Here is a 17,066-nt window from a genome sequence, read left to right on the forward strand (position 1 = left end):
TGGGGTGCAAAGGAGCAAGATAAATAAATAAATACAGTATGGGGATGAGGTAGTTGGATAGGCTCTTTACATGAACATAAATTATGTGTGGGGAAACACGTCCTATGATGATATCATTGATGATTTTGCCTCAAGAAAGTGTAGAGGAATATTTTGATGGTAAGAATTTAATTCAAACATTAAAATGTTTACACACTTAGTAACATTTCACATTGTATGGCAGAGGTGAATTTGTGTAAATGACTGCTTAACTAACTATGTGACATACTTTCTCAATTTCTTCCAGACAGTCCAGATAGACTGGTGCCCATCCTGATGCTGAAAATGCCCAGGCTGTAGAGGGAACCAAAGTTAATCGCACAGCTGTAAAGGTTTTATTTGACTATTTTAAGACATATAGCTGCAGCCATAGCTTATATGCTTATGTTTACATTGTATAGACAAAGCTAAAATGTATAATATTGTGAGGACTGGACTAATTACCAGGCAGCAGATCCAAAGCTCAGTGTTATATTTTATTATTTTCTACAATTTCTTATTTATGTTAATATTCACTTATCTTAAGATTATATTGAAAGTATTCTATTCAATAAATATTGTTGGTTTATACCTCATTCTGTTCTGTATAGGTCTACTTATTCTTAGACCGGGTCAGGTAAGAGGGCCCCTTAGCAGAATTTTGCTTAGGTCAGGACCGGCTCTGGCCAGAGCTTATCCATGATGTTGCACAACAATGTAAGTCAATAAGGCATCATTTTAGTCAAAGTATGATATATTGCCAAATCCAAATGTGTGACTTCAGATGTTTCCGTGACTCTTACGTGTCTTTTCCCATGAGGTTACATTTTGTTTCAGGTTCGGTTTAATTTCAATGTTACCACCCACCAAAATGGCAATGTTTATTATTCAGAACCACTTGCTGCAAAGTTCTATCTATTCACAAGTCATCTGAGAGGCAAACAGCTTTTCTCTGTAGCCTACACTTTGTAGCTGTTTTATCTAGCTGAAACCAAAGTTAAAATTGGCTAGATCATACAAATTCACGAAAACAAAAATGAGCTTTTTCGTCTAAAGTTAAGGTTAGCAGTGCGTTTAAGGTTAGGTTGAAAATTTCAGGAATAGAAAAATGTAGAAATAAAATGGGTTTATGACGTTGTGGTTGTGTTAACTAGTGACGACCTTGCACTTGGCCGCCTTGCCATGTAGCAAATTAAAATAGTGTTTTTACTAATGTTTTTGCACCTCCCCTTTTTTAATATGTCAAATTTCAATTATTTTGTAGCTAGTCTGCATAAAACAAAGATGACCATTTTATAAATTATGCATTTTAGAAACCGCTCCCCACGTCGCCCAAAGATGAATAGTTTTGACCACTAACGTTTTAGGCAAATTCGTTTTGCATGGCCCGGGTGTGCAGAGTTTGCTAATTTTCAACCATTCCATTTATCTTAATGAGAAAAGCATGCAAAACTAAATTGTCCATTGCTTCAATACACCCTTCAAACCATTCAATAGGCTATCCATATTACCAGAGCATGTATACAAGCCTAAAAATGTTATGTCAGTCAGCTGCATGGACTCTGTGGGCAATTATAATGTTCAACATTATTTTTGAATAACTACCTCATCTCTGTAACCCACACATATAATTATCTGTATGGTACCCCACTCGAGCAGTGAATTTCAAACACAGATTCAACAACAAAGACCAGGAAGGTTTACCAATGCCTCGCAAAGAAGGGCACCAATTGGTAGATGGGAAAACAATTCTAAAAGCACACAATGAATATACCTTTTAGCAATGTAAAGTTAATAATTACACTTTGGGTGGTATATCAATAAACCCAATCACCACAAAGATGTGGAATAAGTCAAGGGGTATGAACACTTTCTGAAATGAATAGAGAGAACAAAGAATATAGCTATTTGATCATGTTCGTGTGCATGTTCAATATTAATGTCGTCTGGAATCCAACATGGTTTCACTGGAATTATCAAACGACAAGAGTCAGACAAACGTCAACCCTCAACATGTCAACAGCTCGTATAAGCACAGTTTAGCTGAGACTCATCTCTTGACAAGTAGGCTGATAGTCTTTTTGGTAAATAATTATTTTCACCTAACACCTAAATATCTTAACTGAAATGTCCTCACATAACTTTCATGAGCTGGCTAAGGTTAGCATGCTAGCTAGTTACACTGACATAATTTCAGTTCTAGAACAGGAATTACATCATCAGCAATCTTCTCTCATGGAGCGAGGACATTTAGGGACCAGGGGATATTTCCAAATGACAGCAGTTTGACTGGTTTTATGGAAATTAAAAGCTGTGAAAACAATCCAACATGTTTCTAAAAAATATTTCAGTTAATCTTGGATGCAAACTTTATGTGGTTGAAAATGAAATACTGTCAGCTTTTATGTCACAAAGAAATTGCACGTTGAGTCTACACAACAGGTCCCTAAGCACGCATTTGCATTCCCTCATACTTCTCCACTCCTGTTCCTGAGACAAAATTGACATTTGGTCTATCATTTTACTGTGAGGGACACTTAATTCTGCAGGGGTTAATATTAGAATAGGCTACATGTGAGGCTTTACAGTCAGAGTCCAGACTTCAGTTACTATTCCCACCATTAGGCTACTTCAATTCCGGCATCCATACAGTGCCATTTGATAAATGTTTCAAGTTTTAATGTCACATGAACAAGTAAAGTGAAATGCGTAGAGACTTAACTTACAAAACACCAAAACGTGTTATGAATGTCCTTTGGTGATTGTCATTCATTAGGACTACACATGTCTTGTAACCTGATTGATGCATACACTGCTGTCCACGTGCGTCTCGATCTCGCCCACTCATCTCTGCAATGGCAACATTTTAGTGTTATCATAGAACCACACCGCATTTTGGAGCGTATTCCACACGTTTTCATGTCTATTCGCTAATTTTTCATGTGACTCAAACGTGGCAAAGATAAGTAGTTCAATATCCTACCGTTTTCTTTATTAATTTCATTATTAATTATTGTGATAGGTTTATGTTTTACTAGTACGTCGTACCCCACTATTTATTTTGCTGGTACTCTATACTAGACCTTTCTAGCTTACTTTGAACCAAGTTGAACTTACTTATTGTTTTCATGCATCAAAATGTAGGTTTACATCACCTAAATGTACAGCATTATTCTAAAATCAAAACAGCCATATTATGAAAGAAAACAAGCCAACTTAAGTTAGAATATGGCATATGTCTCTCAGAGGATAGGAAATAAAATATGTATTTCAAATAATCAAGATCTTTAAGTTACTATAAGTTCCCCTCCATAACTTATTTGGACAAGCAGACATTACAGAACTGAACATCAATCCAATTATATACACCCTAATCAAAACTACAAGTGACTCAAAACAGCACCACTACAACTTGTGACTCGCCTTCAATCAAATGCTGCCACTTTCATTGACAGTTTAGACCTGTGGCCCTATCCGGTGACATCCTTTGGGACAGACTGTGATTAGATTGAAAACCACCTGTGGTGGGCAAGAGTACATAATGCCCATTACGCAGCCAATTCTGGATTTACTGAGTAGCATAGAAAAGAAGACTTGCTAATGGTTAATGGTGCACTCAACCAGAAAGAGAGAGTTCAAGATTGTGGCAATAAAGCCCTTTATCTTCTTCCCCAGTGTCAGGTAAACTCGTGGATACAATTTTATGTCTCTGTGTTCGGTACAAAGGAAGTTAGAGGTAGTTTTGTGAGCCAATGCTAACTAGCATTAGTGCAATGACTGGAAGTCTGTAGGAACAGTTATTGCTAGTTAGCAATTGTGCTAATGCTAGTTAGCAACTTTCTTCAAACTGCACACAGAGACATACAAAGAGTATCCACAACCCACTGGGCACAGACGTCAATTCAATGTCTATTTCACGTTGGTTCAATGTCATTTCATTGAAATGAAGTGGAAACAACGTTGATTCAACCAGTGTCTGCCCTGGGGGAAGTTAAGATAAAGAGCTTCATTGCCAAAATCCCAAACTATGCCTTTAACAACTTGTTAAACATTCATTAACAACAATTAACATTCCAAATAAATCTGATCACAGCAGATACAATCATTCAATTTGTATAGGCAAGTTGTGAACACGAAGGGACATAATCACACATTATTTGATATGGACTATAATTTCAATACTAGGCGTAAAAGGTCGCTTGAAGGTGAAATGTATTATTTAACCATGGCCATAACAAGAGTAGTGATCTGACCCTGAAGAACTTGCTTGAATTTGGCAAAAAAAATTGTTTTGTGATCCCTTGAATATAGGATCTCCTAAAAGTATGTTTTCTTTTGCAGCCTTTTTGAAGAAATTAATATTCATATGGACATAGAATAAAAACAATGCTGTTATATCAAATAAATTATTATTTGCATTTTGCTTTACTAATTAGTACAAAAGAGAGAGTTGAAAACAATCAACTCTAGTACGTTAGCATTTGTCCTTAAAGAGCCGGTCACACACATCAGCTTACCTTGAATGAACTGTGCACTAATGTTTCATCCAAATCAATCACCACACAGATCTTCCCTGCGTCTTTTGACTTGATTTGAGGGAGCAAAGGTTTTTCTGGGACCTGAAAGCAAGTAGGTAAATGTTAGGTTAATGAGCCAAATGATGACATCAAATTAATAGATGCAATAGATTATTTTGCAATGTTTGTGCTCTAAAGCAAATCAAAAAACCACTGTGACATGATGCAAAAACCATTAAAAAGTGTGCATGTGGGTCATGAATTAAACTGATAACATTACTTCAGGAAATTGTAATGCGAAAACACACTGATAAAAGGTTTGCTTGTGAGGTTGAGAGAAATGAGTTATAGAGGAATGTGTCCATGGGGGGGGGGGGGGCATAAGACAGCAATTTCCAAACAGCTGGTGTTCTGTTGATGGAAAAAGTTAATGTCAATGTGACTGTGGGCTATCATGGGTCTGTGGGCTGACTATGAGCTAACCCTTCCCTCATCAAGTTGGCAATACCGACTATACTAGCAAGAGGAAATGTGATGACCAAATAAGCAGCCTATAATACTGTGCAATACAAATTTGTTTGCCCCAGCAGAGTAAATAACCAGGTCAGGATATCATAACTTTTATAGGCTGACATTAATACCACCTGCTGTGTCAAGGAATAAGAGTCTTATGTTTAGCCATATCCTCCTCTTTTTCAGTTGTGTTGCCACAAATTTTATCAAACACGAACACAGCCAAAGCTAAAACTGAATGGTCAATACGTAAAAAAAATTTAAAAACTTGCCAAATACATTGACAAACACACATATTTTCTCTGTCAAATTTCAGTTTGATGCAACACCTGAAACGTTCATGTATCATTTGAAATGTGAAAGCAGAGCTCTAATCAAATTAGGTGCATGCTATTCAAATGGATTTAAAGAAAGGTGCAAAAACCTTGAAATACCTGGTCTCTAGGCGGAACGCAGTACTCGCATTCACAGGACTCCTCAGACTCATCGTCATTCAGCTCCTCGTCAGACTCTTCACTTGGTTGTTCAGAGGCCACAATCTTAAAAAATTCATGCATCTCTGTTTTCTCATCCAGCTCACTTTTTTCAGCGGGCTCTGTTTGTTCGGCATGATGTTCATCTGGCTCGCTGACCATGGAGATTTTACTGTGTTCAGCACCATCAAAAGGGGGGCTTGTTTTCTCAGACACCTGCTCTGAAAGGTCCTCGGACTCTGGGGTTTGGAGGTACTCTGAGACAACATTGTGTTCCTCCCAGCCCTCAGACATATATTGTGTGTTCAGATCCTCACACAATTTAGATGACTTGTTTTGCTCATCTATCTCTTCCGAAGAGGTTGTAGAGGAATCAGTTTGATCTCCATTGAATTCAATGCCATCAGGCATAGCTGGTTTGCTTCCTTCAGTGCACAGTACAGTGTCTTTGGTTATAACCTCAAGTGAGTTAGGACATTCACTCTCCTCAGCACATGGAGCAGCATGCTCTCCCTCCTCAGTGCACACTCCATCTTTAAAATATGTCTCAGGAGTGCTGTCATCAATTCCTTCATTAAAAGTATCATCAGAGTCTTCTTCATCACAGAATTGATTAACACTAGATTCATTGGCTTTGCTTTCATATTCATGGTGCTCTTCATCACTTGGTTCACAGGCTTTCTCCTCAGCGCAGAGTGCATAAGCTTCCCCTTCCATGGAAAGTGGTGTATGTTCACAGCCATATGCGATGCAATCTTCATCACACAGTTCATATGATCTATAAGCTTTGTCTCTAGCATATGGCTTGTATAATTCATCTTCTGCAATGCATATTTTCTGGTCTTCTTCATCAAAATATTTCTCTTTTTCAAAGCATGGTTCATAAGTCTGATCATTTTGGCCCTCACATGTTTCATCATCTTCAACAAAAGACACTCCAGCAGAGGATCCATGAGAAGCTTCCTCTGCACTGTGCTCGTACATGTTGTCCTCATCAACTAAGGGTCCATTGGCATGAACCTCACCAGCTTTATCTTCAGCAATGCAATCTTCCTCAACAAAGGGCTTGTGGGCCTCAGCCTTAATAGCATTGTCTTCTGCTACAAAAGCTTCGTAAACGTCAACTTCATTAGCTGAGGCTTCTTCAAAACAAGATTCACATCTTTCCTCCTCTGCAAAAGATCCAGAGGCTGATGCCTCATCATCAGCACAGTCTACATTAAATGGTCTGTCCTCAGCACAAGTATCATAAGATTGATCAACTTCTTCTTGACTAAAAGCTTTATTCTCATTGATTTTCTCGTCTAAAGCAAGTGATTCAAGCCTTTTTTTGGCACAGGGCATATGTGTTTCTTCCTCATTCATAATGGGCACTTGAGGTTTAAGTTGTTCAAAAATCTGCTCATGAACCCCTCCCCCTTCAAAACAGGAGGTATAAGGTCGCCTTTGAGAAAAGGTATAAGTATCCTTTTTATCGAATAAGTCAAAGAATTCCTCAACAACAACTGCATCCAAGTGAGGTTTTTCTTCATCAGCTTTGCTTTCCTCACATTCTACCGCATCTGGACAATTGTCAAAAGATCCCCATATCTCTGAACAGAATTTAGCTTTATCATCCCTGGATTTGTCTGGTGCTCCTTCTTCCACTAATGCTTCATAGGATTCAGCTGAATCAGTAAATAGGTCTGAATTTATACTGTCATCGATGCAAAATTCTAAATAACTTGTTTCTATGGATGAGCACTCAGAAGACTTGTCTTCCTCAGAATAAAATGCATTGCTAGGCTCATAGTATTTGTTATTTATGCTTTGATGTTCACTGGTATAGCTCTCACAAGAATTACATCGCTCAGTCAGTTCACACTGTACACTTGTCTCACTTTGCTCATAGAGATTGTTTTGCAGTTCACAGTGCCCAGAGGGTATATCATATTCAGCAGATAGATGACTGCATTGTTCAGCAAGCAACGTTTGCTCAGTGGGTTCACAAACTTTAGAGACATGTCTACTTTCATTGGGATCAACTTGTTCAGCATAGCGTTGAGAAGGCATGTTCAAATCTGAAGAATGTATAGGTTCTAATGTTGTGCAAAACTCAGAGTCAAAAAGCCCACAGATTTCAATTTGTTGAACTGTAGGCTCAGCGGGCTTTAAATCATCATTATATGACATTGTAGTCTCATTATATTCTGTTGGATGTTCAATATTATTGTATTTTCCTGAATACTCACAAATACCAGTGCAGTGCTCAAATGATCTGATTGATTTAGTAGATTCAGAGATGTCAGGTATGAAGTCATATATCTTACATTGCTCAAAAAACTCAGAGCTCTCAGCAGGTTCGCTTGGCTCAAAGGACATACAGTGTTGATCAGAAGGCTTGCATTGTTCAGATGACTGAAAGTGTCCTGTGCAATGTTCGCAGTGTTGCCTAAATACAGAAGCTAGACAGTCATTAGCACAGTGTTCAGAGGACTTGCTGAACTCAAAGCACTCACAATGTTGAGTACATTCTTCAAATGATTTACTTAACTCGGAAGACGTACACTGATTAGTGTGCTTGTGAAGAGCTGGATAGTCCTCACAGGGCTGGTTGATCCATTGTTCAAAGCCCTCAGAATGCCTATTATAATGCACAGAAGGTTTACTCTCCTCTGCATGTTCTACATTCATGTTGTAATGATCGGCACTGTGCACAGAGGAATCCATTTGTCCATTGACCTTTTGGGGTTCAGTATAGTCCAAAGAGTTTTTTCTTTCGTCCACAATGATGCAGGGTTCAGCAGATTGCTCAGAAGGCTCGCTTGAATCCATGGCTTCAATTAGTTCTGACACCTCACAGTGTTCAGCAGGCATGCTTTTGGCAGATGTGTCAAAGGCTTTGCTTTGACCAGAGTGCTTCTTTAGGTACACAGGGAGCTGACCTTCTCCAAATAGGTTTGTAGTGTTCAGAGGTTTTAAACTCTTCCAAGCATAGAGCGAGAGAGTTGTTTTCTCAAGGGAGGTGACAGAGTCCAGAGGGCTGGCAGGTCACAGACAGCTCCTGTGGTACTAGTGGCTTGCACTGCTGGGGGTCTTGAATGAGTCCACAGCCCGCCTGAGACAGCAGCAACCCCACTGAGCCTAGCACACAGGTCCCTTTCCAGGAGACCTAGCACTTTATTTTGGGGCTTCAAGAGACGTGACAAATAACTCCTGGAATATCAAATCACTATAAAAAGCTGAAGTAAGGCATAAATCTGAAACTGACACACGAGAAGCGTCTTGAACACCTGATCTGTCTATAGCGAGCTAACTGCCATGTTGTTTCCCAAGAATGTGTTCAATAGAGTCTTGAACACCTGATCTGTCTGTAGTGAGCTAACTGCCATGTTGTTTTCCAAGTTCAATAGAGTCTTGGCCAGCTTTGTCATCTGCCCAAAAATTGGAATAGCCTGATATCATGTCCTGTTTAGCAGGGAATGCTGTTAAGTGATTCACCTTAATACACTGACACAGAATGACTGTGGTCTGATAATACATTATAGTTTGTGCTGATTTTATTTTATATATTTTTTGACTCATGGTGTCATCTGGATTGATTTATTTGTAGTGAAATATTTACTTTTAAGGGTGAACTGCAATAGTTTATTGACCAGAGAGCTTGTAAACATGAAAGGACATAGCGCAAAGAAAACATGTGTACCGACCATGTGGCTCTCAATCATGTTGACCACGTGTAAAATAGTCAACATCACAAGAAAGGGCAAGAGGGAGAAAGAGATGTAAGGACAAAGACAGCTTACTTATGAAATGGTCATATTTTCTTCCACCAATAAGGGGGCATTGTTGTTGATGGGGATTGTTTTGTTTCTTTGTGACATAGGCAGCAGAAGAGACTTTGGAAAAAGCCACGATTGCAGGGTTTCTTCGAAGAAACAGCATGGGTAGGGACTCCTAAAAGAGAAACTATTCAGATAGTATTCTGTCGTCCTCCTGTTACCTCACTGTGGTTGCAGCAGGGGCTTATGTAACAAAGTCAAGTGCCACCTCAGTCATGGAAATAGTGAAAAAAATATAAAGTGATAGGAACTAACAACATAAATCTGTCAAATTAATCACACAAATAGTATATAATAAATAAATGTATAATATTTTAAATAATAATTTAATTTAAAATACAAAAGTTCAGTCTCTAGTTGATAGTCATGACTAGATCTTAAAAACAGTATTTATTTGCACACCCTTATATTTTCATTGGTTTACATTTTCTATGCTTAGTTTGCAATACAGCTGATTTTCTACAATTTTGAATCATCAGGTGGAATCTTTCAGTCAATATTTTAAAAAATCGTCTTAGAATAGTCACAAATATTCAGTAAGTTAGGTCTGAAATGTGGCTCTAGTTCTTCTCTTTAAACATATTTCAAAGTCCATGTGACTGACTAGATAGAGGTGTTTTTCAAATTATTTAAGCTAAAATCCAACCTCATCTATTAAATCATTATCGCACATTAAGACTCATCTGGCTATAGCCACTGTGATGTAGTTATGAAAAGTCAGATAACATCACTTGTTCAGTAGTCGCAAAATGCATCTAAAAGTTATATTGCACTATAGACAACAATAGTTGTCTAAATCAACAGAATAATATAAAAATAAATACATTTTGTCTTGTTTTGTGACTAGTAAAACAGTGTTCAAGATTAAGAATCTATGAAGCTACAGTTCCTTGGCACAAACACATCTGAGAAACTAGCTTACTGACAGAGAGTGATAAAAGTTGGTCTTTGCAGGACAAAATCTGTGACAAATTAGCCTATTTTAGATGGATGGAGAGCTGTCATCATGAGAGATTAGGGTGCCACGTGACACTGAAGCTGTTGCCTAAAGTGTCCATAGGTGATATTTTCTTTCTTTTAAACAACTCTGTCATAACATTCTGAATAGATGAGAGGGCACTTGAAGCCACTGTATAAGGGTGGGCGACTGACAAGTCTCTCATGGCAACTCAAAATGGAGTAACACTGGAGTAACACTGTCAATGGAGTAACACTGTAAAACATATTTTGCCAGATCAAATCCTCCTTAAAAGATAAATAATTGTGTTTCCAAGGGACTCCGAGACAACAATGTTCTGTAATTTGTTTAGAATTAGGTCATCTTCAATTTAAATTTACACCTGTTTCATAATATAATGTCGAAACTATAATTCATCAAATATTAAACTGAACTGAGTGGTGCAGCGGTCTAAGGCACTGCATCTCAGTGCAAGAGGTATCATTACAGTCCCTGGTTCGAATCCAGGCTGTTTCACATCCAGCTGTGATTGGGCCCCCATAGGGCCCAGCGTCGTCTGGGTTTGGCCGGGGTAGGCCGTCATTGTAAATAAGAATTTGTTCTTAACTGACTTGCCTAGTTAAATAAAGGTTAAATAAATAAAGGTTAAATAATAAAATAAACATTTACAATGACAGATGGTTTACATTTCATCGGTGGTGAAATTAACTCGACCCACTTCACAAACCAGTTAATGTTGAACTGAGAGGACAATTGAAGACGTCTTTCAATTGAAGCTGAAACTGGACTGAGACACATGGGATTATGCATAGTTGTTTGGAGCTTACAAGTCACGACGTTTGTGTGCAAACGGAAGGAAGGCAGGTGAAAGGAGGGGTGTGAAGAAACATCACGCTGCCCTCCACGTTAGCTCTTCTGATATTACACATCAGAGCACTTTAAAATAGCACACCACGAGCAGCTGCTGACAGTGGTTAATGATGGGATTCTTTGTATATATAGCCCAGCGTGCACTCACTCCAGGCCATAAACGGAGGCGCAAAACAAAACCTTTTTGTGTCAGTAACAGCCACAGGAGGAAATGGCTAAGCCTCATGTTTATTTGATGCAGCTGAAGTTCTAATGTAGTAAATGTACACATACAAATAAATGGAGCAATAGAAATTGAATTTCAACTGGTCAGTGGTCCAATAATCAACAAACATTAACCACCACATTAGTGGTTCAGTTCATTAGGTATCATGTGAACTTGACACATGCAGTGTGACACCTCTATTCCCCTGCTCACACCCCGTCTTCCAAGAGGCTACAGCACTGATAATGAGGTTACAGTTTTACAAGGGGAAAGCGTTACTGAGGCCAGCATGTTTTAGCCCACTGTGTTAAAAGTGGCTTATCTAGGGTCTCTTTCGGGCACACCTCTGCTTCTATTCCAATCCAGACAGAGACAGACCCACTCCATGTCTGACTTTACCGCCTCGACACAAGATACCCTGTTACAATCTGACAACTTGTTTCACGCCATCTGGAGCAAGCTGGACGACAGCAACAGTGTCATTAGGCCTGAGTTGGGGTAGGATCTATGTTTAGGTCAGTGTTAATTTTGGCACTCTTTTTTTAGATTTAGTGTAGTTTTAGTAATTTTGACTAAAATATAATTAAGTCTTAGTTGCATTTTTGAATAATGATTTAGGGTAGTTAGTCAAAATAACGAAAACAAGTGGGCCATGTAACGTACAGTAAATGTAAATCACGGACTCCCATATGCACAAACATATATATTGCACATGAGAGAGCGAGAGAGGGGCACAATCACCAGATGGTACCAAAAAGTAGTATGGGTTGCACCTCCATCACTCAGTCACTTCATTGTTACCAAATTTCCACAGACACCGCAGCCACATTGATGTCCAAAAATAGAGTTGGGGATAATAACTTTGAACAGGAGCTAATGACTGTTTTGCCCAGTGATGTAGTTGAGTCCCAAAACCTCAAGTCCCAAGTACCCTGTGCTCAAGTCCAAGTGACCAATAGTCAAGTCACGAGTCCCTATGACTGAAGTCCGAGTCCCGGTGCTCGAGTCCTAGTCCAAGTGCTCAAATCTGAGTCACTTGGTCAAATTAACTTAAAATAATGTTATTTACCCAGTCAGATATAGTGTAGTGGCATATAGCTTAGTTTTCCTTTCTTTCTGTGCCACCAAATATTTGCATATAGGTTACTGGTAATGTTAATAACAGGGCTACGTTCAGCTGAAAAACTTTCTTGAACATTGCAGATAGAAATTCCCTGTTTCAGAAGAACTTTCATGCAATGCAGGAAATGTAAAACTTGTAGTGTATTTGAAGTTTAAAAAGACTGAAAACTTGACTTTCCCTTTACAAAACATTTATCAACCCCTACAAAAATTATAATCCCATAATAATTCACATTTCCTGTTTCTGCAGGATCATTTTCCTGATGTAGCAAACTGTCTCAAATTAAGACATCTGTATATAGGGAATAGGGTGCTATTTGGAACAAAGCCTAACCAAACACTAACTCTAAACAGACACTATAGCATCAGGCTAAATGTATGATGTGTTGAATTTACATGTTAAATATGCAGGATACGAACATTCCATTCCAGCTAAACAATGGATATGTAACGTTTTGCAATACATATCTAAAATCTATGAATGATAAATCTGAGAACACACATAAAGGTACCCATGAGCATACATTTCTGTCAACAATCAAATACATCCACAGGTACACCTCCAATTGACTCAAATTATGTCAATTTACCTATCAGAAGCTTCCCAAGCTATGAGATCATTTTCTGGAATTTTCCAAGCTGTTTATAGGCACAGTCAACTTAGTGTATGTAAACTTCTGACCCACTGGAATTGTGATACAGTGAATTATAAGTGAAATAATCTGTCTGTAAACAGTTGTTGGAAAAGTGACTTGTGTTATGTACAAAGTAGATGTCCTAACCGACTTGCCAAAACTATAGTTTGTTGGAGTGGTTGAAAAACTAGTTTTAATGACTCCAACCTAATTGTATGTAAACTTCCGACTTCAACTGTACCTACATGCCTACTGTAGAGTTGATCTATTTACAGCTAACACTTCGGTCTCCCATTCAGAGTTTTAATTAAGCCATGCTTAGCTTTGATATTTGTCATTGACAGTTACAGGTGCGCTATCGTGAGAATGATTGTTAAGAAATTTCCACTTAATAGATTCACTATTGCTATCAAAGTCATCCCAAATTGTAGGCTTAACAGAGCAAATGAAATCTTTATAAATCATATAATATCAATTATGATAAAAGTTAAAGAATAGGATTAAGCCAGTCACTCAAATGTTGATATTTGGTTGCGTTGTCAACCAAACACAATTCAATATTAGTTTTGTAGTAATAGCCTAATTTTAAGGTTATCTTACAAACTAATGTAACAGTATTTATTCAACCTAAAAATGTGTAACACATCCATGGCCACATTGAGGTTACTGTAACAACAAATGTCTTCTTACTGTATGTAATCATAGAAAGTGTGCATGTTTAGGGTCACAGGTCTTTGGAAATCTTCACAATTTGTATAATAATCTGCACAGAATCTCAAACGGCACTGATCAAATCAAATCAAATCAAATGTATTTATATAGCCCTTCGTACATCAGCTGATATCTCAAAGTGCTGTACAGAAACCCAGCCTAAAACCCCAAACAGCAAGCAATGCAGGTGTAGAAGCACGGTGGCTAGGAAAAACTCCCTAGAAAGGCCAAAACCTAGGAAGAAACCTAGAGAGGAACCAGGCTATGTGGGGTGGCCAGTCCTCTGATCCTCACTGATCCTCACTGATCACTTCAACATGTACTTATATCATTTCAATTACAATCCAGGTAATTTGGATGTGCAAATAGATGAAGCACAGTGATAACACAAAATATCTGACATTGTATTCCCATTTGAACTACAGTGTGTTTTTAAAATGGTTGAAAGCGCAGTGATATCACATTTAGGTCCCAACTGAACCAAAAATCAGACATTGATTTTCCATTCCATGGAATTTGGTTGTGCTTTTATCTTCTTATGGCTGCAGGGGCAGTATTGAGTAGCTTGGATGAAACAGCCTTCTCCTCAGTCCCAGTTGCTAATATATGCATATTATTATCAGCATTGGATAGAAAACACTCTGAAGTTTCTAAAACTGTTTGAATGATGTCTGTGAGTATAACAGAACTCATATGGCAGGCAAAAACCTGAGAAGAAATACAAACAGGAAGTGAGAAATCTGAGGTTGGTAGATTTTCAACCCAGCCCCTATTGAATTCACAGTGGGATATGGATGAAGTTGCACTTCCTATGGCTTCCACTAGATGTCAACCGTCTTTAGAAACTTGAATGAGGCTTCTACTGTGTGCTGGGGCTGAATAAGAGCTGAATGAGTCAGGTTACTGGCAGAGCCATTTCCTGGTCGTGAGCATTTCACATGATATCAACCTGCGTTCCATGGCTTCTCTATACACCAAGGAATTCTCCGGTTGGAACTTTATTGAAGATTTATGATAAAAACATCCAAAAGATTGATTCTATACTTAGTTTGAAATGTTTCTTCGACCTGTAATATAACTTCTGAGCGCCGTCTCAGATTATTGCATGGTTTGCTTTTTCCGTACAGTTTTTTTTTAATCTGACACAGCGGAGAGGTATATCTATAATTCCATGTGTATAACTTGTATTTGCAGACGACACAACAGTGGTCAGAGACCTGCCCGGGTGGTGCCAGAATAACAACCTATCCCTCAATGTAACCAAGACTAAGGAGATGATTGTGGACTACAGGAAAAGGAGCACGGAGCACGTCCCCATTCCCATCGACGGTGCTGTAGTGGAGCAGGTTGAGAGCTTCAAATTCCTTTGTGTCCACATCAACAACAAACTAGAATGGTCCAAACACACCAAGACAATTGTGAAGAGGGCACAACAAAGCCTATTCCCCCTCAGGAAACTAAAACGATTTGGCATGGGTCCTAAGATCCTCAAAAGGTTCTACAGCTGCAACATCGAGATCCTCCTGACCGGTTGCATCACTGCCTGGTACTGCAATTGCTCGGCCCCCGACCACAAGGCACTTCAGAGGGTAGTGCGTACGGCCCAGTACATCACTGGGTTAAAGCTGCCTGCCATCCATGACCTCTACACCAGGCGGTGTCAGAGGAAGGCCCTAAATATTGTCAAAGACCCCAGCCACACCAGTCATAGACTGTTCTCTCTACAACCGCATGGGAAGCGGTACCGGAGTGCCAAGTCTAGGACAAAAAGGCTTCTCAACAGTTTTTACCCCCAAGCCATACGACTCCTGAACAGGTAACCAAATGGTTACCTGGACTATTTGCATTGTGTGCCTCCCCAACCCCTCTTTTACGCTGCTGCAACTCTCTGTTTATCTTATATGCATAGTCACCTTAACTATACATTCATGTACATACTACCTCAATTTGCCCGACCAACCAGTGCTCCCGCACATTGGCTAACCGGGCTATCTGCATTGTGTCTCACTACCCGCCAACCCCTCCTTTTACGCTACTGCTACTCTCTGTTCATCATATATGCATAGTCACTTTAACCATACCTACATGTACATACTACCTCAATAAGCCTGACTAACCGGTGTCTGTATATAGCCTTGCTACAATATTTTCAGATGTATTTTTACTGTTGATTTATTTCTTTACTTACACACACACACACACACACACACACACACACACACACACACACACACACACACACACACACACACACACACACATATATATACCTTTTTTTCTCACTATTGGTTAGAGCCTTTAAGTAAGCATTTCACTGTAAGGTTGTATCCTGTTGTATCAATTGTGTTATAGTCTCATACATTATTTTAACTTTTTACAAAGTGTTTTCTATCCAAAGGTACCAATTATATGCATATCCTGGCATCTGGGCCTGAGTAACAGGCAGTTTACATTGGGCACGTCAGTCAGACAGGAAGTGGAGAAAAATAGACCCTAGCCTGAAGAAGTTTTAAGTTTGCTGAAAATAAACGCAGTTGACAGTGCTGAGTTTATATACACTACCGTTCAAAATTTTTGGGCCACTTAGAAATATCCTTTTTTTAAAGAAAAGCACATTTTTTGTACATTAAAATTCATCAGAAATACAGTGTAGACATTGTTAATCTTGTAAATTACTTTTGTAGCTGGAAAAGGCAGATTTTTTATTGAATATCTACATAGGCATACAGAGGCCCATTATCAGCAACCATCACTCCTGTGTTCCAATGGAACGTTGTTTTAGCTAATTCAAGTTTATCATTTTAAAAGGCTAATTGATCATTAGAAAACCCTTTTGAAATTATGTTAGCACAGCTGAAAACTGTTGTCTGATTAAAGAAGCAGTAAAACTGGCCTTCTTCAGACTAGTTGAGTATCTGGAGCACCAGCGTTTGTGGGTTCGATTACAGGCTCAAAAACAAGGTACTTTCTTATGAAACTAGTCAGTCTATTCTTGTTCTGAGAAATGAAGGCTATTCCATGCAAGCAATTGCCAAGAAACTGAAGATCTCGTACAGCGCTGTGTACTACTCCCTACACATAACATTGCAAACTGGCCCTAACCAGATTAGAAAGAGGAGTGGGAGGCCCCGGTGCACAACTGAGCAAGAGGACAAGTACATTAGAGTGTCAAGTTTGAGAAACAGGCGCCTCACAACTGGCAGCTTCATTAAATAGTACCCAC

The 17,066-nt window shown here is 38.8% G+C and overlaps 1 protein-coding gene across 1 annotated transcript in view; it reads right to left on the reverse strand.

The window, feature by feature from the left end:
- Positions 1 to 8,660, reverse strand: part of LOC110501282 (uncharacterized) — a 42,366-nt gene extending 33,706 nt beyond the window's left edge. Inside the window, exons 1-2 of the mRNA XM_021578726.3 lie at positions 5,483 to 8,660; positions 4,536 to 4,637 (exon numbers count right to left, since the gene is read on the reverse strand). Coding sequence (XP_021434401.3) covers positions 4,536 to 4,637; positions 5,483 to 8,377 — 2,997 coding nt within the window. The 5' untranslated portion in view covers positions 8,378 to 8,660. The remainder of the gene's footprint in view (positions 1 to 4,535; positions 4,638 to 5,482) is intronic.
- Between the last annotated feature and the right edge of the window lie 8,406 nt (positions 8,661 to 17,066).

The sequence above is a fragment of the Oncorhynchus mykiss genome, chromosome 22 (assembly GCF_057628025.1).
Source record: "Oncorhynchus mykiss isolate SJ-2025 chromosome 22, ASM5762802v1, whole genome shotgun sequence".
Classification (NCBI taxonomy): Eukaryota; Metazoa; Chordata; class Actinopteri; order Salmoniformes; family Salmonidae; genus Oncorhynchus; species Oncorhynchus mykiss.